The 21,873-nt window shown below is 41.6% G+C and overlaps 5 protein-coding genes across 11 annotated transcripts in view; 2 read left to right on the top strand and 3 right to left on the bottom strand.

The window, feature by feature from the left end:
- Window positions 1–431: 431 nt before the first annotated feature.
- Window positions 432–6,152, top strand: LOC104799703 (DNA polymerase V). Its single transcript, XM_010522345.2, has 8 exons — window positions 432–1,258; window positions 1,407–1,532; window positions 1,615–1,812; window positions 2,263–2,490; window positions 2,575–3,738; window positions 4,005–4,274; window positions 4,537–4,990; window positions 5,083–6,152. The coding sequence occupies exons 1-8, from the start codon at window positions 668–670 to the stop codon at window positions 5,940–5,942; spliced, it is 3,891 nt and encodes a 1,296-aa protein (XP_010520647.1). The 5' UTR covers window positions 432–667; the 3' UTR covers window positions 5,943–6,152.
- Window positions 4,283–10,617, bottom strand: LOC104799711 (pollen-specific leucine-rich repeat extensin-like protein 1). Of its 4 annotated transcripts, none has more exons than XM_010522359.2 (2): window positions 8,986–10,617; window positions 4,283–4,434 (listed from the first exon to the last, which is right to left on the bottom strand). In XM_010522359.2, the coding sequence occupies exon 1, from the start codon at window positions 10,518–10,520 to the stop codon at window positions 9,003–9,005; it is 1,518 nt and encodes a 505-aa protein (XP_010520661.1). In that variant the 5' UTR covers window positions 10,521–10,617; the 3' UTR covers window positions 4,283–4,434; window positions 8,986–9,002. The 4 variants fall into 4 exon arrangements, with proteins under 4 accessions (XP_010520661.1, XP_010520674.1, XP_010520655.1 ...); XM_010522372.1 differs by lacking the exon at window positions 4,283–4,434 and adding an exon at window positions 6,038–6,359; XM_010522353.2 differs by lacking the exon at window positions 4,283–4,434 and adding an exon at window positions 8,200–8,365.
- Window positions 10,618–11,529: 912 nt separating this feature from the next.
- LOC104799673 (fatty acid amide hydrolase) lies at window positions 11,530–17,547 on the top strand. 3 transcript variants are annotated; one of them, XM_010522316.2, is made up of 21 exons: window positions 11,538–11,716; window positions 12,168–12,246; window positions 12,384–12,493; window positions 12,613–12,673; window positions 12,796–12,986; window positions 13,064–13,193; window positions 13,340–13,417; window positions 13,496–13,643; window positions 13,899–14,011; window positions 14,093–14,168; window positions 14,498–14,569; window positions 14,845–14,896; window positions 15,215–15,295; window positions 15,381–15,464; window positions 15,570–15,673; window positions 15,808–15,900; window positions 16,143–16,211; window positions 16,479–16,543; window positions 16,744–16,805; window positions 17,048–17,143; window positions 17,317–17,547. In XM_010522316.2, exons 2-21 carry the CDS (start codon window positions 12,168–12,170, stop codon window positions 17,374–17,376), a joined length of 1,824 nt encoding a protein of 607 aa, XP_010520618.1. In that variant the 5' UTR covers window positions 11,538–11,716; the 3' UTR covers window positions 17,377–17,547. The 3 variants fall into 3 exon arrangements, with proteins under 3 accessions (XP_010520628.1, XP_010520618.1, XP_010520624.1); XM_010522322.2 differs by lacking the exon at window positions 11,538–11,716 and having other exon boundaries at window positions 12,221–12,299; XM_010522326.2 differs by lacking the exons at window positions 16,143–16,211; window positions 16,479–16,543; window positions 16,744–16,805; window positions 17,048–17,143; window positions 17,317–17,547 and adding an exon at window positions 15,992–16,128 and having other exon boundaries at window positions 11,530–11,716.
- LOC104799690 (phosphoglycerate mutase-like protein 1) lies at window positions 17,412–20,969 on the bottom strand. Of its 2 annotated transcripts, none has more exons than XM_010522338.2 (10): window positions 20,918–20,969; window positions 19,706–19,808; window positions 19,512–19,619; window positions 19,336–19,415; window positions 18,728–18,890; window positions 18,436–18,510; window positions 18,264–18,352; window positions 18,052–18,171; window positions 17,914–17,958; window positions 17,412–17,832 (listed from the first exon to the last, which is right to left on the bottom strand). In XM_010522338.2, exons 3-10 carry the CDS (start codon window positions 19,560–19,562, stop codon window positions 17,712–17,714), a joined length of 744 nt encoding a protein of 247 aa, XP_010520640.1. In that variant the 5' UTR covers window positions 19,563–19,619; window positions 19,706–19,808; window positions 20,918–20,969; the 3' UTR covers window positions 17,412–17,711. The 2 variants fall into 2 exon arrangements, with proteins under 2 accessions (XP_010520640.1, XP_010520635.1); XM_010522333.1 differs by having other exon boundaries at window positions 17,546–17,832; window positions 19,741–19,808.
- Window positions 20,970–21,302: 333 nt separating this feature from the next.
- LOC104799657 (APO protein 3, mitochondrial-like) overlaps window positions 21,303–21,873 on the bottom strand; it is a 3,660-nt gene continuing 3,089 nt past the window's right edge. Inside the window, exons 6-7 of the mRNA XM_019201101.1 lie at window positions 21,625–21,684; window positions 21,303–21,551 (exon numbers count right to left, since the gene is read on the bottom strand). The gene's annotated coding sequence lies outside the window, so the exon portion shown is untranslated. The remainder of the gene's footprint in view (window positions 21,552–21,624; window positions 21,685–21,873) is intronic.

The raw sequence follows: 21,873 nt of genomic DNA, 5'->3' as shown, positions 1-21,873 counted from the left end.
ACTAGATGAGCATTTGAGGGTTCGGTTCGGTTATATTAAGATTGGGTTAATTCGGTTTTGGAATAATTAAAAATATTTTGTTTGGTTTGTTCAGTTTTATTTCGTTTTGAATTCAATTTAGTCTAGTTTTTTATTGATAAAATATTTATTTTTCATGGAAATTTCTGTTTTTTTCCTTAATTCTTTTGTATTTGATTTTGCTAACCTGACCACTAGCCTTGCCTTTTTTGCACTGTGGAAATATTTGGGCTCATTGAGCTTTAATAGGCCTTTTCTTAATTTTTGGTCTTATTGTAGGCCCAACTTTAAGAATGAAGTTGGGCCTCACTTGGGCTCTTAAATGAAAATTATTATTTATTGCATTTTTAATAACGATATAATTTAGGTAAGAGGGGAAAAATATTTTTTAAGTAATAAGAAGAGCAAAGCAAATAGACTTTGATTAAACCCTAAAACCTCGGCCGTGGCTCGAAGAAGCTATTGTACAACTCGGATTCCGCTCTAGGGTTTTTGGCCTCCAACACTTCTCTGCCAAATTCCCAAATCTTCTCTGCTTCATCTCCCAAAACATTTGATCTTTCGGATAGGGTTTCTGTTTCCTTCCTCAAGATTTGCAACATTGGTTCCAGCGAACGGATTTTGTACTCAGTGAGATCTTTTGGTTTCAATGGCTAGCAAGAAGAGAACCGGCGGCGAAGCATCGGAGGAAGTAGAGAACAATCCCGCTGATGTGCCGGCGAAAAAGAAACTGAAGAATGATAAGCGAAAGAGCCGGGAGATTTCTGATTCCGGCGACGCAAATTCTCCGGCGGCGGCTCCCCCCGGTGTTGCGAGCTCAGCCAAAGACATGGAGAAGAAGAAGAAGAGGAAAGCTTCAGACAAAGAAAGAAAACGCGCCGCTCTGGAGAAAGATGAAGGAGCTTCTGGGCCCGGAGCAGTGGTTGTCAACTCGAAAGCAGAGGAAGCTGATAAATATGTTGCTTCATCGTCTTCTTCGAGTGGAGGGTTGCCGGAGTTGCCTCTGAACTATTTCAGGGACTTGGCTTCAGCCGACGCAAGTGTGAGAAAAACAGCAGCCGAGTCTTTGCTGTTAAGGTTGCAAGAGATCCAGAAACAGTATGAGATGCTGCCTGATAAGGATTCTGTAAATGGAGGGTTGATGTTGGAAGCTGAAAAAAACGACGGGTTGGATGATTGTGCACCACATTTGAGATACACCATACGTAGGCTTATTCGTGGTGTGTCATCTTCGAGAGAGGTACGCGATTAGGCAACAATGGGCTCACATAGCTTGATCAGTTGATAGAAGAGAACAGCTTTAGCTTACTTTATCGATATTTGTTTAAAACCGGATAATGTCTTTACTTTGTGTGATCGAAGTATCGTGTTTGCTATGTTTTCTACAGTGTGCGAGGCAAGGGTTTGCCTTGGGCTTGACGTTGCCTGTCGGTCTAATTCCTAACATCAAGGTGGAGTCGCTGATGAAACTCATTGTTGATTCTTTGGCAGTATCTTCATCCATGAAGGGCCAAGTAGGTAGCAGTGTATTTCTTTTGATAGTTGATCCATTCCCGAGTTTGTATAGAGGCTCACAATCAGATTTGATGATAACAGGATGTAAAGGAATGCCTCTTGGGTCGACTCTTTGCTTATGGTGCAGTTGCACGGTCTGGAAGGCTGAGCAAAGATTGGGAATCTGATAAAGAAACTCCGATCATCATAGAATTTATAAATGCCATTATCTGTCTTGCTGCAAAGAAGCGATACCTGCAAGAGCCAGCTGTCCATGTTCTTCTAGACCTGGCTGGGAAGGTATAGTAAGCCTAACTTTTATATGCCAGCTCAAGCCATCTGAATCATGAAGGAAATCATTTTACAAGCTCCTTATGCTATTGTCCTGGCACTTAAACCCCAGGATTTGATATTTTTTTCTTATTGCAAAATGAACTCTATAATCTAAAGAAGTAAAATCTAGGTTATCGAATAATTTTTTGGGGCCTGCTTGCATTCTAAGATAGGTCGTCAAGGTACACATCTTTTAGGACCTTAGGGTATGGTATCACTTAATTTCCAAGAGCATTCATCTAGCAGCGGTGGAGGTCAGGTTACACGCTGCGAAGTCAAAACCTTATATAGGAATTCAAGCTGATTTGGGATTCTCTGTTTACGGTTATATGGATATGTATATATATCTATTCATACCAAGATGATCTGTGATATCTACATCTTGACTAGCTTTGTGATGTCATCTTATGACTGTAGTTACCTTCTGAAGCATTGTCGAATCATGTCATTGAAGCGCCAGAACTTCATAAATGGTTTGAGCAAGCTACTGAGGTTGGAAATCCAGATGCTTTGCTTTTAGCTCTTAAACTCCGTGAAAAGATTTCAGTTGAGCACCCTGTGTTTGGCAAGCTTCTACCTGTCCCTTTCAGCCCAGCGAAATTTTTTTCCGCGGATCATCTCTCATCAATCGCTAATTGCTTTAAGGTAGCATCCCATGCACTCTACAAAGAAAGGTTGGTGATAACTAATTAAAGTTTTTCTGAAATCATTCTTGTTTTGAACTTTCAGGAATCTACATTCTGTCAGCCTCGAGTTCATAGCTTATGGCATGTTGTTGTCGATATGCTATTACCGGAAACAGTTGTTCACAAAGAAGATGACACATCCCTTTCGAATCCCTCTAAAAAAGGAAAGCGAGTCCGCAAGTCCAGCCCCTTTGAAGAAGAAATGACAAAGAACATCCAGAATTTCTGCGAAATCATTATTGAAGGAACCCTTCTTTCTTCATCTCATGATCGTAAGCACTTGGCTTTTGACATTCTGCTTCTTCTTCTTCCAAGGCTTCCAGCAAGTTTTGTCCCGTCTGTTCTATCGTACAAATTTGTCCAGTGCCTCATGGATATACTTTCCACAAAGGACTCTTGGCTGCATAAAGTTGCCCTGCATTTTCGCGGGGTGTTGCTTGATTGGGTGAGAAATGATGATGCAAGAAGAGTAGCTGTTACAATGGCTTTTCAGAAACACAGTGATGGAAAATTCGACACTATTACACGGACAAAAACTATCAAAGAGTTAACTGCAGAGTTTGAAACGGAGGATGGTTGCACACTTTTCCTTCAGAACTTGATGAACTTGTTTGTGGATGAACAACGTTCTCCAGGGGAACCTTCAAATATGAAATGGGCCTTAGAACCTTGCTCCCTAAATTCAGATCAGAGTCAAACAACAGATGACAACTCAGAGATAGGTTCAAACGAGGAGAAGGACTCATTTGGGACAGCAGGAAATTCAGATCTTTTGAAAAGCTGGGTTATTGAATCTCTCCCTGGCATTTTAAAGCATGCCAAATTGGCTCCAGAGGCAAAATGTCGGTTGCAAAAGCAAATACTGAAATTCCTAGCTGTTCAAGGTCTATTTCGGGCTTCACTTGGTACTGAAGTTACGTCATTTGAGTTGCAGGAGAAATTCAAATGGCCCAAGACAGCTGCTCCTACTGCACTTTGCAAAATGTGTATCGAGCAGCTGCTGCTGTTGCTTTCGAATTCCCAAAAGGTCGAGGATTCACTGCCTAAGGAAAATGGCCTTGAGCCTGATGATCTCGGTTCATACTTCATGAAATTCCTTAGCACTTTACAAAATATTCCTTCTGTTTCTCTTTTCCGCTCCTTGAATGAAGCAGATGAGAAGGCCATCAAAGAATTGCAGGAAACAGAAAGCAAATTGTCGAGAGAGGTAATTTTCTTGCTTGCTTTGTTTTTGTCTGCCATTTTCTTTTCTGCGCATTCACATTTCGCATGACATGCTAGTTGTTTGATGTAGTTTAAATTTGTCCACATAAATTCTTACCATTGCTAAAACGGATACGGATGTTGGTGTAGCTTACATCTTGTTGCTTGTTAGGCGGTATTCCAGGATGAACTTTTCAAATTTTTGCTTACTGGGTGAATTTTATGTCTAACTTTTTGAGATATTTGAACCCTTTTTCCTCGTGTTGACAGGAAAGGAATTGTGGATTATCTGCTGATTCAAATAAGTTATATGCAATGAGACACTTAATTGTCCAATTACTGCTTCAAGTACTCCTCCATCCAGGGGAATTCTCTGAAGCTGCATATGAACTTACAATATGCTGTGACAAAGCTTTCAGTTTATCTGCTGGAGAAGGTGAGGCTGATGATGAAGCTCCAGAGGTAATTGATGTCCTTGTGGACACCTTACTTTCATTGTTGCCACAGTCCTCGGCTCCAATGCGATCTGCCATTGAGCAGGTGAGCTAACCTACTAGCAAGATTTTTTTCTTCTTCTTCTTTTTTTCCTTGAGCTTTATGATACTTCACGCAGACGGACTGCTCCTTTTTTGGATCTTCTAATTGTTATTGTTTGCCCTAACCCTTCCGATTGCGTGGTACATGCTTGCATTCCTTTATCCTGCGTGCAATCTGAAAACTTAATTGGGGAAGTACAAAATTTGCGAACAGTGGATTCTTTGCTATGACTCATTTTTAAAAAGATTCATCATGTTTGTTGTAGGTTTTCAAATACTTTTGCCAAGATGTAACTGACGATGGACTGCTGAGAATGTTACGAGTGATCAAGAAAGATCTCAAACCAGCTAGGCACCAAGAACCAGAATCCGAGGATCTTGATGAAGAAGACGAAGATTGTCTGGCGATTGAAGAGGAAGAGGAAGATATCGACGAGGCTGAAACAGGTGAGACGGGTGAGAGTGATGAGCAGACAGATGACTCTGAAACAGTAATTGGCATCCAAAAGGCCGACAAAGAAGAACTCCCAGAAAATTCGGATGATTCCGATTCTGATGAAGGAATGGATGATGATGCCATGTTCCGAATGGACACTTATCTTGCTCAGATATTCAAGGAGAAAAAGAATCAGGCCGGCGGTGAAACTGCTCAGTCCCAGCTTGTTCTATTTAAACTCCGTGTCCTCTCACTGCTCGAAATCTACCTCCATGAAAATCCAGGCAAGCGTGCATATTCTATCCTGTGTTTTGTCTTAGCTAACATGTTGATTTGATCCTAGTTAACTAAGATACTGTTTGGTAATGTGCCACAGGTCATGCACATGTTCTCACAGTTTACTCAAACTTAGCTCAGGCGCTTGTCAACCCGAACACTGCAGAAAGCAGTGAGCAACTCATGCAGCGTATATGGGGCATTGTCCAGAAGAGAATCTTCAAAGCAAAAGAATTTCCCAAGGATGATTCAGTCCAGTTACCCATTCTCGTCTCTTTGTTGGAGAAGAATCTGAAACTGGCTGCTAAACCGTTCAAGAGGAAAAAATCCGGGGCAGACTCATCAAAGAAGAAGCTGTCAGCTGCTCGGAACCGGTACAAGATGATCTCTAACCTCGCTCAGAACTCAACTTACTGGATCCTAAAGATCATTGACGCGAGAAAATTCTCGGAAAGCGAGCTGCAGAAGATTCTGGACATCTTCAAGAACGTGCTCGTCGGGTACTTTGACACCAAGAAATCACAAATCAAGATAGAGTTTCTGGAGGAAGTGTTTAGGAGGAGGCCATGGATCGGACACCATCTCTTTGGATTCCTTCTGGAGAAATGCGAAAGCGCAAAGATGGAATTCCGGAGGATTGAAGCGCTTGACCTGATCACCGAAACCATGAGGTCACTGGCTCGGGACGAACAACAAAGCGATCGAGAAGCGTCGAGCAAAGCGATGAAGACCCATCTGCAGAAACTGAGTCAGTTGATGAAAGCGATCGCGTCGAAGATGCCGGAGAAGCAAGCGAGGCGGTCTCAGGTGCGGAAGTCATTCCACAGAATCTTCCAGATGGTATCGAAGCTGAAGCTGACGAAGCAATTCCTCAAGAAACTGGGAGAGGATGGTCAGTCTGCTTGTGAATCTTCTTCGATCCGTGACCTGTTCCTGGAGTTCAGGAACACCGAGGAATAGGCCATGTCTGAAGGTGAACTTCACCTCCTGCTGCATCATTAACAATGGCTGCTCAGAGAGAGAGAGAGGAATTCATGCAGAACAGATCGTGGCAATTTTTGTTTTGTTTTTTTTATATATTCTTTTTCTGGCGAGGGCGACTGGTATGATCTGAAGAAGAACCGTGTAGGAGTTTTGGATTTTGTTTTAGTTCATTGGTTTAATCTTCCATTTTCCATTATCTTTTATGAAAATTTATCCTTTGTTGTCAGTTATTTCTGTTGTAAGTCATTCGTGATCATAATAATAATATTACTAATAATAATAGGGCAAATTGTATATTAATACATGGATCTCCACCTCGCCGGAGAATCTCCCCGGGATCTGGGCAATACCCGCGATTCCGGAGCTCTGGCTGTTAGCCCTGACACCAAGATCCTGCAAGTTTCACCGTTGTTTGGGATAATGATAAGCGCAGAACGTCCGTCTCTGTTTATAAATTTATAAGTTTATAACAATTGTAACATGGATGACATTAATAATAATAATAATAATAATAATAAGTTAAGTCTTGGCTAGGAACGCAGTTTTCTATGAAGGACCTAGGAGAAGCGGCCTATATTCTAGGAATAAAGATCTATAGAGATAGATCGAGGCGTCTTCTAGGACTGTGTCAGAGTACTTACATCGATAAGGTCTTGAAACGGTTCAAGATGCAAGATTCCAAGAAAGGAACCTTACCGATGAGCAGTGGCACAGTTCTCTGCAAGAGTCAGTGTCCTACGACACCTGATGAGCGAGAACGCATGGATAGGATTCCATATGCTTCGGCAATTGGATCCATCATGTATGCCATGCTTTGTACTCGACCGGATGTATCCTACGCGTTGAGCATTACGAGTAGATATCAGTCAGATCCAGGTGAGTCGCACTGGATCGCCGTCAAGAACATCCTGAAGTACTTGAGAAGGACTAAGGATGTGTTCTTGGTATACGGTGGGTCGGAAGACGAGCTCGCTGTAAGAGGTTACACCGATGCTAGTTTTCAGTCAGACCTGGATGACTATAGATCGCAGTCTGGCTATGTTTTATGCTTGAACGGAGGCGCTGTTAGCTGGAAGAGTTCCAAGCAAGCGACCGTTGCAGATTCTACTACAGAAGCTGAGTATATTGCTGCGTCGGACGCAGCAAAGGAAGTTGTTTGGATCAGAAAGTTTGTTGGTGACTTGGGTGTCATTCCGAGTGCTGATAGCCCCATTGCTCTGTATTGTGACAACAATGGAGCGATCGCACAAGCGAAAGAACCCAGATCCCATCAACGATCCAAACACATACTCAGAGAGAAGTGGAAGCATCGATGAGTCCTGGGTACGGAAAACGGACGGTACGAATTGCACGTGGATCGAAACGAATGGATCCGAAGCGGAATGAATTGTTCGAATCGAAACGAATGCAAACGGGACAAATCGATCGGAATAGAATAGAAACGAATCGAATTCTGTCGAAGGGATTTATTTATTTTTTGTTTGTAGCAACGGTGGACCGACGATATATAGGCGTCACGCCCCTCTCTACTCTATCTCTTTCAGAGTCTTCAGCGTCCTCTTCGCCACGAAGTTTCCTTGCTCATTATTCGCCACTCTAATCCATTGGTCGCTCCACGACATGACTCCCGAGCCTCTGTACCGACAACTCGGCGAAATTCCCCTTCAGTCCGGCCGCGATCTGGACGGACGACCAACGGGTGCGGAAGGGTCAACACTTTCTGCACGACAGAGTTTCCGTGCGGGTCCCGGGCAAGCGTCGAGACGTTCATGGCTACGACCTCGAAGAAACGGTCCCTCTGGTCGCCTCTCATCTCTTCAAGAAACTCGCATAGGGCGATGCAGCCTGTTTCTTGCGTTGCAAATCTCATTGTGAAGCGCACGGCCAAGGCGTACAGGATCTCCTTCTTGGATATTTCCACGACTCAGTGTGTCGAGATGATCACGCGGTGACCGTGCCTGCTGATCATTAGGTCGGAGAATTTGTCGCGGACCGCGAAAAAGATGAGGACGTCGACCTCTGCAGAGCGTCGGAGGAGCGACCGTATGGAGACTGAACCCGTCCGATGAGCCGCAAGGGCGAGGAAGGTGGCGTCAGCAGAATAAGCCATCGCGCTCTGCCTTGGAAATAATAATAATAATAATAATAATAATAATAATAATAATAATAATAATAATAATAATAATAATAATAATAATAATAATAATAATAATAATAATAATAATAATAATAATAATAATAATAATAATAATCTATTCTAGTTGTCATTTTACCGTAGAGAGTGAAAACAAAGTCTCACCAAACAAGATTTTACTGGGGTTTTTTTTTTTGGCAGAAAAGACAAAACACATGAAAAAAAACCCGACATCGAATTTCGTCTGACGACAGATTGGAAAACCCTACACACAAAAAAACAACAACGATATTGTCTCAATTCAAAGATCATTCTCGTGCGAAAGTGGAACTGTGTGTCCTAATCAACAGGGTATCTCTCTATCAATGGGTTGGGACTTGGGGATTTGTCATCATATCTATTGCCATGGGAGAAAAAAAAAATTTCTTTCAGATAAAAATATCTTGGCATTTCTTCAAACTCGATCAGACAAAAATTTATATGCGTTTTCGAAAGGAGCAAACAGATGCAATGATCCAACTATGATAATGGATAATCAAACACAATGATCTTTATATTTTGGTTGGATCCATGGCTCGATTGAACAATTCATGCAAACCCATTTCATGGAAACATCAAAGATTCAATTTTTTTTATGTCCAAAACAAAAAATAAAAAAGCTAAAAGCTTCATGAACACCTCAACGGATGACACACTACATTGATGGGGGACCAACCAAAGTTTCGGAATCAAGAACATTTTGCTGTCAAATTAGAACCTTAGAACAAAGATGAATACCAAACTATTCAAATTATTCATCAGACACCCAGACTCCGATTTCATCTAAAATTGCGTTATACATATATATATATATGTGTGTCGCCAGATAAGTTTGATACCGTTTACCTCGTCAAAGCTCATCCTCAGGTCGAATCTGAACTCTGTGACACTTTCGGCGCCATTGCCATGGCAACTTTTCCGTCCTGACCAGTCCTCACCTCGTTGATGCCACTAACGGGCACGCTGATCCCATGGTACTGCGGCTGCGGTGGAGCAAACATGGCTCCTCCCGGTGCAGTGTAGTACACTTGTTTCCCCATCCCCGATCCGTCGTAGGCCACCTGGGTATAACCCGCCGGATCATGTAACCCCATCGGCCCACTACCCACCACGGGCCGCGGCAGTGCGGCGGCGGAATATGGAGGCGGAGGTGCCTGTGTTCCTGCCGGTGGCTGCTGCGGAGGCGGCGGCTGAACCATGTTGTATGCCGGCTGCTCCCTATATGCATCCGGTGTCATCCTCTGCCCCTGACTGCACTGTCCGGTGGCCATCGGTCTCATGACGCCTGGCGGCGGTGCGTAGTATACAGTCCCCGGAGCTGGACCTTGTATCATGTACACCGGTCGCTCAGGTGGCCCCGGTGTGGTAGCCGGGAAGACGCTTTCTGGGATGTGATTCCCTTGCCAGAAACCCGCCGGAGCTGGAGGACTCGTCTGCTGCGGCAAGGTCGCTCTTCCCGGCAGCGGATTTTGGGCGAAGGCCGGTGGGAAGTATCCTCCGGTCTCTATGAGACCGTCCTTGCTCTTTCTCCTGTAAACAGCCTCCTGTTGTTGCTGAAGCAGCTGTTGTTGTTGTTGTTGCTGCTGCTGTTGCTCCTGATCCCTGATCTGCAGCCTCTGGAATTCCTGTAGCTGTCTCTGTATCTCCGCTGGATTCACGCCGTGATCCGGCGAGATCACGGGCTGATCGCTGATGATCGGAGCTTCAAGGGTTACAGACTCCGGCACCGCCTGACGGACCTTCACAGCTGGCGGCGGCGGTGGATGAGCTAATCCGTTCTCCGATCCAAACAGGAAATCCGCATTATTCGGAGGAGCTGTTACGGACTTCTCCGATTCCGGTCGACTCGGAACTGAGTTCAGCGCCTCAACGAACCGATCCCGATCCGATTTCGTGGAACCCTCGGAGCCAAACCCACCGGAATTAGAAGACGCCGGGAAGAGGAAAAGGCGCATCCTAGGAGGCTTAGAGGACATACGGATGAGCCGATCGTACTCGTGCATCATGTGCTCGAGATCGTCGTCGTTGGTCACTGAGATCAAGGCGTCCAGGTCTTCACCAGGTAACTGGTACTTGAACGTGACGTCGCCGCCGGCTTCTCCGCTGACGATGGCGGAGAGCTTTGAGACCATGGCGGGAAACCTGATTCCGCGGTCGACGGAGAGGATCTTCGTCTCGCCGCCGACATAAGTGAGCTGGTTATCATGCGGCCGCGGCTGGATCTTGCCGCCATAGCTGCACATGAACTTCACCTTGTAGCTCTGCGGCGGGGGCTGCTGCTGCTGGTCCTCCCATGGCGGCGGGTTGTCGAATTCGATCTCGCGAGATCGCGGCGACGAGTCGGCCGAATCGGGATACGAGTTGTACGAGAATTTCTCCATCTCGCGATATTTTGAGCCCTTTTCCCCCCCTTCAGTCCATGAGAGTAAAGCCAGGAAGAGACTTGCTGAGGAGAAATTGGAAAGAGATGGAGAGGACTAGGATCGTTTTATCATGGCGAAACGGTGGTGGCGTTGGAAATGATAATTTGACGGGGCAGTATACGTGGTACCATGACGACATCCATTGCTGAATGACACGTGGCATGTTAACAGTGGGGCGTAGAAGGTGAGATTGTGTGACGGCCTGTGACGATAGCAAAAACTCCTGGATCAGATGGACTTTTGGGCCACTACCGTGGGCCCAATTACTGTCTGATAGCGTGTTTGATCTGCGAGACGCCGTGGGTTGACTGGGACGTGATTTTAGTTAAAACAAATATTTTATTTCTCCTTCTACACTTGAAATTAAGGAAAACTCATTAATATAATATGGGTATATCTAGAAGCCAAGTGAAGAATATGGGCAGCACAAATTTCGGATTTTTTATATGTAAATTATTATTAGTCATTAGATTAATTATATATATGTTTATTATATATGTAGACGTGTTTACATTTAATTGAGCGGACGTACCGAAAATACAGGATAAACTATTATAATCCATCTTCAATAATTTGATATCAATCAATAGCCAGCTACTCATGCTAATAATTATTCGAAGTTATATCGTATTAATTACAAGCACGCCCAATTGTACAAATTATTTGTGGGCCCAAACCAGTTGGGCCGGATTATCTTTTGAGCCATATTAATCTATCGGCCTTAGGCCCTTAACGGAGAATTTAAGTCAACCATCCTTCAACTTTATGAATATTAACAAATAAAGCATTCGATTTGAAGATTTCACATGCTCAGCCTAGAAATTCGAAACCCATCTTGCTTTTCTTTGCAATCGAGGGTGTTTTCATCACTGGGGAAACATGGGGGGCATAAAGTCTAAATATATCAAAATATGGGTGCCAGAAATGTGATATAGCTGATAAGGAGCGGTAAATTTGTCAAATCAGATAAAGTAAGCCGTTGGGGATAGCAGTGATCGCGGTGAAGATACGACGACTGAGTCCAGTAGAGCGTTTGAAGCCTTTATTGAAGTCTTCAACAACTTCAACGCTCACTCCGCCGACTTCTTCAAAGCCTCCATTGGAGCAAATTTCTGCTTCATCGGCTGATCCTTTGAACAAGAATTTCGTCTCAGGTTTTGTTGTTTTCTGTTTCGGCTGATCCTTTTTTTTTTCTAACAGGTTCGAGATTCAAATTTCTCTTGATCGACCTTCGCTTTGCCTGTGTTTTCTCTGGATTTTGAGTTTTCTGAGAAGTCATTGCGAATCTGTTTGCGTTTTGGTGGTTGCTTTCGATTTCTCCGATTTGTTTTCGTGTTTTTCTCCTTCTCGGGTATTCATCAGTTTTGTGACGCGTGATTTTTACTGCTAATTTGTTCTAATATTCGGGGATTCGCTAGTTTCATGGCGTTTTGTTTTCCTATCTCTGATGCTATTCGCTTCATGGCGTTCATTTTCCCATTCTCTGATGCTATCTGCTATTTATTCTTTTCAAGGCTGATTTTTGTTTTTAATAAAAAAATCTGTACGTTTTCTAGATATTATTTGTTCGTCTTCTTAATCTCTTTGTTTTGTAAATATATGCAGATGGGTAAGAAGCATGTTATGCTGCCGGCGAATCAGGTGGATGTATCTGTTGTCAAATATGATACGGAAGACATCAAAGGTTTCAGTTATTTGATTTAGAGAACTCTGTGCACAGAATACGTGTTTGAATTGGTGTGTTTAATTTGAGTATGAATTTAGTGAGAATTGTTCTTCTGAATTGATTCTCAATTTTGGGTGCTTTTTCTTTTTTTGCAGCTCCTCATTTGACTGGGTTTGCATTTAAGTTGTTCGTTAAGATGCTCGAAGCTCCATTTATTGGTCCGTTGATTGTGGCTTCTTTTAAAAAGAATAATGGCATGACTGAGGTCCGTACCGTTCAGACAGATTTCACGTTCTTTTGCCATTTTTCTATCGTTCTTCGGTGTTATTGTTCACTATTGTTTGATGAGATGGTTCTCTGTTTTGCCTGTTGTGTCACCCACAGATGTTCCGGAATAGAGTGATACCTGAAGCGCCCATGTTTAAGCCAGAATTTCCATCCCAAGGTTTAATCTTCTTCTTTTGCATCCTCCACGTCATGTTTACTAGCATGGAAGATTATGTAAGCTTATCTCATTCTCGAATCACGGTTTATCCTGAAATATTGCAATACTTTTTATTTGACTAGATCCGGAGCTTGGTGTTTTCACTTTGGGCGAAGATGCAAGTCCTATAGATAGAGTGGAAACAGCCTTAAAGTGTCTTCCTCGTTCTGATCCTTCTAGTGGCGTGACTGCAGATCCTAGTTCTTCCTTCCGGTACTGGAAAATACGTGATTTTGCATATGCTTATCGCTCTAAGCTTACAACTCCATCTAAGGTCGGTCATTTTAGTTTTTATCTTTTACCATATTCTCCTTTTGGCACAAACAAGCACTCTTCTTGTTGATCTTTTAGGTAGCAGAACAAATAATCACGGTCATTGAGGAGTTTAGGTATGACAGATCTCCAACTCCATTATTCGTTACTTTTGATCCCAATGAACTCCGAAAACAGGCTGCAGCTTCTACTCAGAGGTTTGAAGAAGGTAATTACTATACAATTCAGGGCTATTCTTGATCTTAGATCATCAGGGAAGAGCTATTTCTTATATTTGTTTGACTTGTTCGCTTTAGAGAGATCAAGGCATGATCATAGAGATTCACACTATCGTATTTGGTGTGAGCTGTGTAGGAAATCCATTATCTGTCTTGGATGGAATTTTTGTGGCAATTAAGGATGACATTGATTGCTTCCCTCATCCAACAAAGGGTGAGCACATCATCCTCGCACATTCGATCTAACTTTTTTCCAGTTACAGCAGAGTTATTATAGAATTAATAATAATAGGTGGAACAACATGGATGCATGAGGTCCGCTCTGTTGAAAAGGATGCAGTTCCTGTTTCAAGATTGCGCAGTTGTGGTGCAATCTTCCTTGGCAAGACAAATATGCATGAACTAGGCATGGGAACCACGGGGAACAATTCGAATTATGGGTAAGCTATACAACAAAAGCATACACACACATCTATTTATATGAAATATCAACAAAGGGAAACATCCACATGTATTTGTATGAAAATTTTTCAGTCTGGTTCATCTCATGCTTAATAGCCGACTTGGGGTTAGACATAGGACTGTAGTTGGTGCTCATTTACTAAGACGTGTTTCTTCGGCCTTTCGTTTGCTTTGATTGCTTGCATCATGTATTTTCTGACAATTTTATTTCTTTTTGGTATGTTGCATTGCAGAACCACAAGAAACCCACACGCACCTGACAGGTACACTGGTGGATCATCCTCAGGGTCAGCAGCTATTGTAGCCTCGGGACTATGTTCTGCTGCTCTTGGAACAGACGGCGGAGGTATTCTGAGTTGCTTTGTTGTGCTTGATACCGTTTGCGACCTGCAAATCCTAGGATTTCACTCTCTGGTTGGAAATACAGGTTCAGTACGCATCCCTGCATCACTTTGTGGTGTAGTGGGATTGAAAACGACATATGGTCAGACGGATATGAAAGGGTAAGAAACAAATAACGGAAATCATTATGGTTTGGAAGATCCGTTGATGCTTGATAAGGAAATGTATTATTTGATTTACCTTTCTATTTTCAATAGAATCTTTCTTCCACTGCTAGTAAATTCCATACCATTGGTCTTGATTGTATACGTTGTATTACAACTGGACTACTAAATTTTTTGAAAGTATGAGATACAAAAGGATTGACTTCATCATTCAAGGCCAATCTTATATGATATTTTAGTGATGCAGGAGTTAAGAGAATGTTCTGAAATTGTTTATGTATTGGATAAAAAATTGTTCAATTTCTTCTTCTGCTCTGTTTTCACAGGTCATTATGTGAAGGTGGAACCGTGGCAATAATTGGTCCCATTACATCATGTCTGGAAGATGCCATACTGGTGTAAGTAACTCTTGGCCATGAACAGCATGTGCAACTATCAGTAGATGTAATGCAAGCAATTACATTTGCCACCAAGCAGAAAAAAAAGTCATTTAGTTTTATTGTTACTAATAAATTTGCAAGTCTTTGGCATTTTTGCAAAACAAATCATGGAGCCATCTAAAATAATAATCAAGTTTGAAGCCCATCTAGGCATTATCTCTTTAAGATGTGTTGTCTTTAGATTAAGTTTTTTCCAACTTGCACAAGTAATCTGGGTTGATATGTCTTTTCAGGTATGCAGCAATTTTGGGTTCTTCTGCTGCTACCAAAATCTCCTTGAACCCGGTAACCGTTTTCAACTTTCACATGTTCTGATCACCACATTCAAAATCTAGTCTTAATTGGTAGATGGTTCTCCGCTTATAAATAACTGTGCTTATGTTCGAGACAAAATGCTACTTTCAGACTATTTGCCGCTAATATAAATGAAAGATGACCAAAAATAACGGTGAAGTTTTTTAAATGTTACTCGAGCCTTGTCACATTGCCAATATGATGCTAATCGTTTGCCATACGTTTGATTAGATTATCTGCAGAAATAAATTCACGATTTTTGTTGCTAAATGCTGCTTCATGATCTGGTTCTTGCAATTTATTTTGTAGCCTCCTCCCAGTTTGCCAAACTCATTGACAGACAAAGGGGAGGATACTATAGGATCTATACGACTTGGGAAGTACACAAAGGTGAACATTTTATGCATGTCAGTTGAATTGGGTTGCACTTTACCAATTCAGCGGCTTAAGTAGCGTTTTGTTTTCTGCCCTGCAGTGGTTTAATGATGTTCATTCAAACGACATCTCAGACAAATGCGAAGAAATTCTTACACTGCTATCGAAAAGTCATGGTTGTGAAGTGAGTCAAAATCATTCTAATATATATCTTTTCTTTTGGAAATACTTTGTAATGAAATATCAAGCAATATGACACCATTATCTACAATTTTCGGCATGGCCACAGTTGGTGGAGATAGTAGTACCTGAACTGGAAGAGATGCGAGCTGCCCACCTTGTTTCCATTGGGTCTGAAACAATGTCTTCTCTTACTCCTCACTGTGAAGATGGGTAAGCCTTAAACCATTTCATTATTAAAATAGTAGTTTTCATATATTATCTGTCTCATAAGAGGGCCCTTCTCTCTCATATTTTAAGGAGAATATCAAACCTGTGGTCTATGACATTCTCCTTTTGTCTGACAGGAAAAATTCAAAACTAAATTATGATACCCGTACCAGCTTCACGATTTTCCGGTCATTCTCTGCTTCAGATTACGTCACTGCACAATGTTTTAGGTGAATGGCCATCATCAAGTTCAAACCTTTCAGTTTTCCTTTCCATTTGGAGGTCCAGTTTATGGATGCTTGAGAAGTTTTTTTTTCACAGATTGAAAATGGAGGATGAGATGAAATAGTAACAGGCTGGTAACCTAGATTGTTACTGAATGCGGACGCCTGATTCTTGTTCTTAGCGCTTTAAAGCAAAGATATACATCATTTTCTTAATATCAGAACTAATTTGCAATTCTGCGTTTCAGGCGAAGATTGATGTACTATCACATGGAGATATTCAAAAAAGTCGATGTCATTGTGACCCCCACAACTGGGTAAGTATGCTAAAACATTTCAAGAACAGAATCTCCAATTTATTTAGCCTATGAAATGCATAGTATTTTAAACCAAAGAAAGCAGAGATTACATGTGATTCTGCCCAGAACCCGTTCACACGCACACATACACACAAAGCATGCATATGCTTTCTAAGGTGTTTATGTGATCTCATGTCTGTTTACGTGCGAGAATTTATACATGATTCAATAAACGATCTTTAATTGTGTTTTCATCTCATGATAAAAACTGTCCTTGTAAAACAGAATGACTGCACCCGTAATTCCACCCGAGGCGCTCAAATCCGGGGAAACAAATATGCAAGTGTCAGGTTTGCCAATCAAACTCTCTGGAAGTTTTGTCCTTGGTCTAACACGTTTTTCGGTCATGACGAATAAATTATCTAGCTGAATATATAAATATCTCACTGGAAAAAACACCCTCATTTGAGATGCCTCCAGATAATCTCTTGCCAATACTACTGCTTCAACTTCTGATGGTTAGCTTATTTCCTTCTTCTTTTTTTCCCAGCTTATCTCATGCGATTTGTTCAGGCAGCAAATCTGCTTGGCTTCCCGGCTATCTCAGTTCCCGTAAGTTTTCTGTTTCTCCGAATTGTATAGTTTACTGTAACAAAAAAAATGGCAATCTTAGGGCTCAGCTCTATAGGTGAGGACCAAACTAGGAAAGTTCGACCAATAAATACGTAGACTTATCATTTAAGAATCTTTGTTGTACTCCGAGAAGAAAACAAATCGCAGCAAAGAGCTGGTTACCTATGGTACTGTAATGTTATTATTCACCATAAGTAATCTTTTTTTGTATATATATGCAGGTAGGGTATGATAAAGAGGGACTTCCCATTGGATTACAAATAATGGGGAGACCATGGGCTGAGTCCACTATCCTCCGCTTAGCTGCCGCCGTAGAGGTACCTCTCTCTCTCTCTCTCCCCCCGTCTTTTGGCACATTAATGGTACAAATCATATATTATCCATATATAAAACGAGAGAGGTTTTGTAAGTATATCTTGCGTTGATATGAAATATATTTGGTTGTGTTTACTATTATCTGATATATGGTTATAATTATTGACATTCCCAGGAGCTGGCTCCAAATAAGAAGAGGCCTGCTTTGTTTCATGATATTCTCAAGACGGACTGAGCCCCAAACCGCCGACCTTACGCACAAACAATTCATTGTCAACGGTCCAAAGGTGGAAATTCTTTCTTCCCATGAATATGTCACATAATCAATGACCGATTTGGGTATCACAACCAGTAATGGATAACGAAAACTAAAGTTTTTTTGAGAAATAAGAAACGCGTTCTGGTGGCTCGAACTTGGTACGAATTACTTTGGACCGAGTCGTATAAGCTCAAATTCACCTGGAGAAAGGGCATAGTGCATACCATCCAAAAAGAGAAAAACAAAACACCCGAGAATGATTGACGGTTTAGGATAAATGGTTTGGAATGGGTACTTTAATGGTCGTGTAGTTACGAAGCAGGGTCGGATTCATTCCCCTCTAGTTTCACGTCTTCCGCATCGCTGGGTAGGTCAGGCCCCTCGGGTATCTTTCCTGGATAGTTCGTTGTCGACGGATCCGATCCCACCATACTGCAAAACATATAATATTAGAGTAAACGCTTCATATCGGAAACCGAAAACGCAAGCAAGCTCGCCCGCTCGCTCACTCACCTTCTGTCCACTAGAGCCATTGAACGGAGCTCACAATTCGCAAAGCTGAAAAATTACCAAAAAAAATCACCATTGTGAAAGCTTCAATGTGAAAAAGAAACGGATTGATCAAAAGCAGCTATGGAGGATGCTTATTACTGTTTGCTTATCTCCTTCTTCACGTCTGGGTGGCAGTCGTTCCCGTACGCTTTCAAAGTGTGAAACAAGAAACCGCTGTGTGTAACTATCGCAATCTCTTTCTCTTCCCTTGTCCACAGCCTGCCGATGTCCACAGAGTCGACAGGAACCAATGAATCGAAACTAGCCATGTATGTTTCTGGCACTTGAAAAAATTGTCTAAACAAGATTACCAGTTCAGGAATCTGGTTCCCCTGGCTGCAAGTTCTTCAGTCGTCTCTCTAATGTCAGCCTTCCATAACTTGTCTTCATCAGTCTCTATCTGAGCGTAAAAGCAATGAGTCATTTTTTTGTCTTTCTTAGAATTTTTCCCCTAATTTGATAAATTGAGCATCTAAGACTTGCCAGTGAAAAGTCAACTGCAGGAAAAAGAAACTGATACTCGCCGATGCTTCTCCTCTGATCACACGGATGGACTCCCTGAATCCAGAATAACGGATTATAGAAAAGGGAGAAACACAATCTAGGATTTATATATATACACACATATATATACCGGGAAACAGAATCTAGGAATGGTGGATAAATCATGCAGTGAAATACAGGTGCTTAAATTAAACTTCAAGCAACCCATGAAACAGAGATTTATAGTGACCCTGTAAAGGATGTATTATATATCACGTCAGAAAATACATACCAAATGTTCCCTGCAGGACTCTACGGCAACAATGGGTGGGCAGTTTAAACTTGAGATCGCAGCACGGCTGCTATTTCCTGCATTTGCTACCATTAGAGGTACTACATCACTGATATTTGTGTAGCCATCTCCACCAAAAACACCGACAGCAGTTTGAATTGTTCTGCATGTCACGTAGAATAATCATTTGACATGAGAGAATACTGACGAATTAACGGTTAAATAAACCCGAAGAATAATCTATATTAAGTTTGTCGTTTAAAAATCAGAAGTGCATTTTGCAAGAACGAGTTGCAGTATGCCGTCTTGGAAGGTCATGAGTTTATTAAATCTCCCTAAATCGACAAATTATGAGCCAGAAGGTCATGTTAGGCTATCCATCCGGCTAAAACTGTTAGCAAGCCATGGAGGACAAACAATATGAAATATTTAAGGTGTCAGGTAGGAGACCGAAGCTGATAGCTAGCCACAGGAAAAAAGATATCAAATATGGATTGAATTCAGCCACAGGAAAACCATATGGCATAAGTGAGACTTTCTGAAAAGCCAAGCAGCTGAAGGCAGTCATGATTGCATGTGTTTAAGGTAATTACACACAGATGGAGTACCTCATTAGTGGGGACGTGATGACCAATTCAATCCTCTTGTGAAGTCCACTAGCACGGACATGCTTGCGCAGATTATCAACCTATCACAATGAAAAGAAAAATCTATTCAAGAATTTTTGTAGAAAACTGGAACTTATTTACCATCTGCAAAAGAGCTGCAAATGCAGCTCTCTTACCTGTTGCCATCCAAGTGGGGTCAATTCTGCATCAAAGTACTCAGGAGACATATATGCCTTATAATTCTTCTCCCCGTCAACATTGTGGATCCCCTGCGCATGTCTCACCTGAAAGAAGAGTAAACTATGACAACAAGATACCTAGCAATAGCTGTTACAAGAACATCATGGCAGATATTTCCAAGCACACATACGTAATCTTGAATCAACAAGGAGCATTGGTATTCACCAGGTGAATGGTTTTGCAGCGATGCAAGGGGTACAGACCTACGCAGGCACCACTCTCCATATCTGCCGCTGGACCAAACAAGAATTCAATAAGAGACAAAAAGAGCATCCACAACATGTTAAAGAGATGAAAATTCTTGAAGCAGTAGAAAAAACGCATTTTGCTAAATGAGAAGTTCAACACTGTATTGAAATAGCATTTAGTTTTAGATCCACCCCACTAAAATGCAAGCGAACTTGACATAGTTGAAGCTGATCCAAATGACCCCATGATTCAGAAAGATTAATCAAAGAAGATATTGGTTACAACAAATAACCCCACTCCAGCACAATTTCTTTCCTGCCCTCTATGTCCGTCAGATTTCTTGAACTTGGTCAATTGAGTTTTGCAATCTAATTTACACCCCGTTACTTACTGCCTTAAATTGGATCTCCCAGTCAAAGTTAAAACAGAAACTGAGTTCACGCCTCAAACTACAAGCTCACACATTTGAATAAAAGGTTTCTTGGTTAATGATTATTGGGTGTTTGTACCAGACACCCAAAGGGTGCAAAAGAAGTCAACTCCAAATATGAATAAGAGACAGGACATGTTTGCACCATCAAACCTAGAAGAATCTCAAACACTCTAGCCAAGACCCCATTACAGAAGATCCTATCGACACAATGCGCTCATCCACCAAAAAATATAATAGTCAAGGACCAATTCTCCGCAAAACAAGAGAACTAATCATGTAATGTACCGAATAAGAACAATCATCATCACACGAATCGACCAGAAATCAACCACAGATTTCCATCAGTTTTCCAGAACTCGGGACGATAGAAACGACGAAGGGAGGGAAAAATGGAACAACGAAGATCAAGTAGAAAAACAGGTCGACAAGAATCCTAACAGATCTTTACGCCAACACAAGAAATGAGCTGAATCTAACCTAGAATGACGCAATCGAATAAGAAAACCACTGTAAAGAACGAGAGCGACGACGCAAGAAAAATGGAAGCGCGTATGTATGATTACCGACCAATTTGCTCGAAAGGAAGCATCAAATCCGAAATCGAATGTCGTACTGTTCATACACGCGCAGATACATATCGCATACACAATCATATACACGTAGTTACGCATGTATCGACTCCATATTGACTTACAAAGAGATTCGACGAGATTCGCTTACCAGAGAGAGAAGACGTGAACCAGAGACGGGGAGAGAGAGAGAGAAGAAAAAGATTGACGAGGCTTGTTTATAAATTTATCTTTCCACCCGCATCTATATATATTATATATTGTATACATACATTGTATCCCATGCAGCTTCCAAAGAAAAGGGTCAAAAAAATATCAAAATTTGTTTTTTAGTTAATTTCCAAATGCTAATAATCAAAATTTTAATCTCGTCCATTGATTGTTGGATTAGTCTTAGTTTTAAAGGATAATTATGTATTAATTGACATAAGTAACACTAACACTAATTATTAATTGAGTGATGATATATTTAATCACTTTGAGATTGTGGAAGGAAGCTTCTATGGGTCCGCTTTGCATATGCCGACACATACAAATGAAGACAAACCATAATACATTTGAACCATTCAATGTAACTATTCATATATCCACATTCCTATCTGTATAAAAGCAAGTCTTTTCCTCAGGAACTTTCCATAGAATTCAGGATCCCAAATTATGAAATCTGATTTACATCACCCGTAGGATCACCAAATGCTTATGATTAGAGTTACAAGTTCTTCTTCTTCTGGGCACTTAGTACACAGACCAAGTCTTGAATCCAATAGAGAATGTGGCTGAACAATCTGCACAATAGATCATTGTTCTCAGCTCTTTACCCAGACTGAAAAAGATGGGTAAATGAATAATAGGTTTTACCATTTACATAGCCAGATTTAGATGGATGATGTACCCGAGATAAGTCGTTATGATGGCTTGCATTCCAAGAACGAGTTGCAGTATGCCGTCTTGGAAGGTCATGAGTTTATTAAATCTCCCTAAATCGACAAATTATGAGCCAGAAGGTCATGTTAGGCTATCCATCCGGCTAAAACTGTTAGCAAGCCATGGAGGACAAACAATATGAAATATTTAAGGTGTCAGGTAGGAGACCGAAGCTGATAGCTC

The sequence above is a fragment of the Tarenaya hassleriana genome, unplaced genomic scaffold (assembly GCF_000463585.1).
Source record: "Tarenaya hassleriana unplaced genomic scaffold, ASM46358v1 Cleome10, whole genome shotgun sequence".
In the NCBI taxonomy this organism is placed as follows: Eukaryota; Viridiplantae; Streptophyta; class Magnoliopsida; order Brassicales; family Cleomaceae; genus Tarenaya; species Tarenaya hassleriana.
This window is presented reverse-complemented; position numbering and strand designations above follow the sequence as displayed.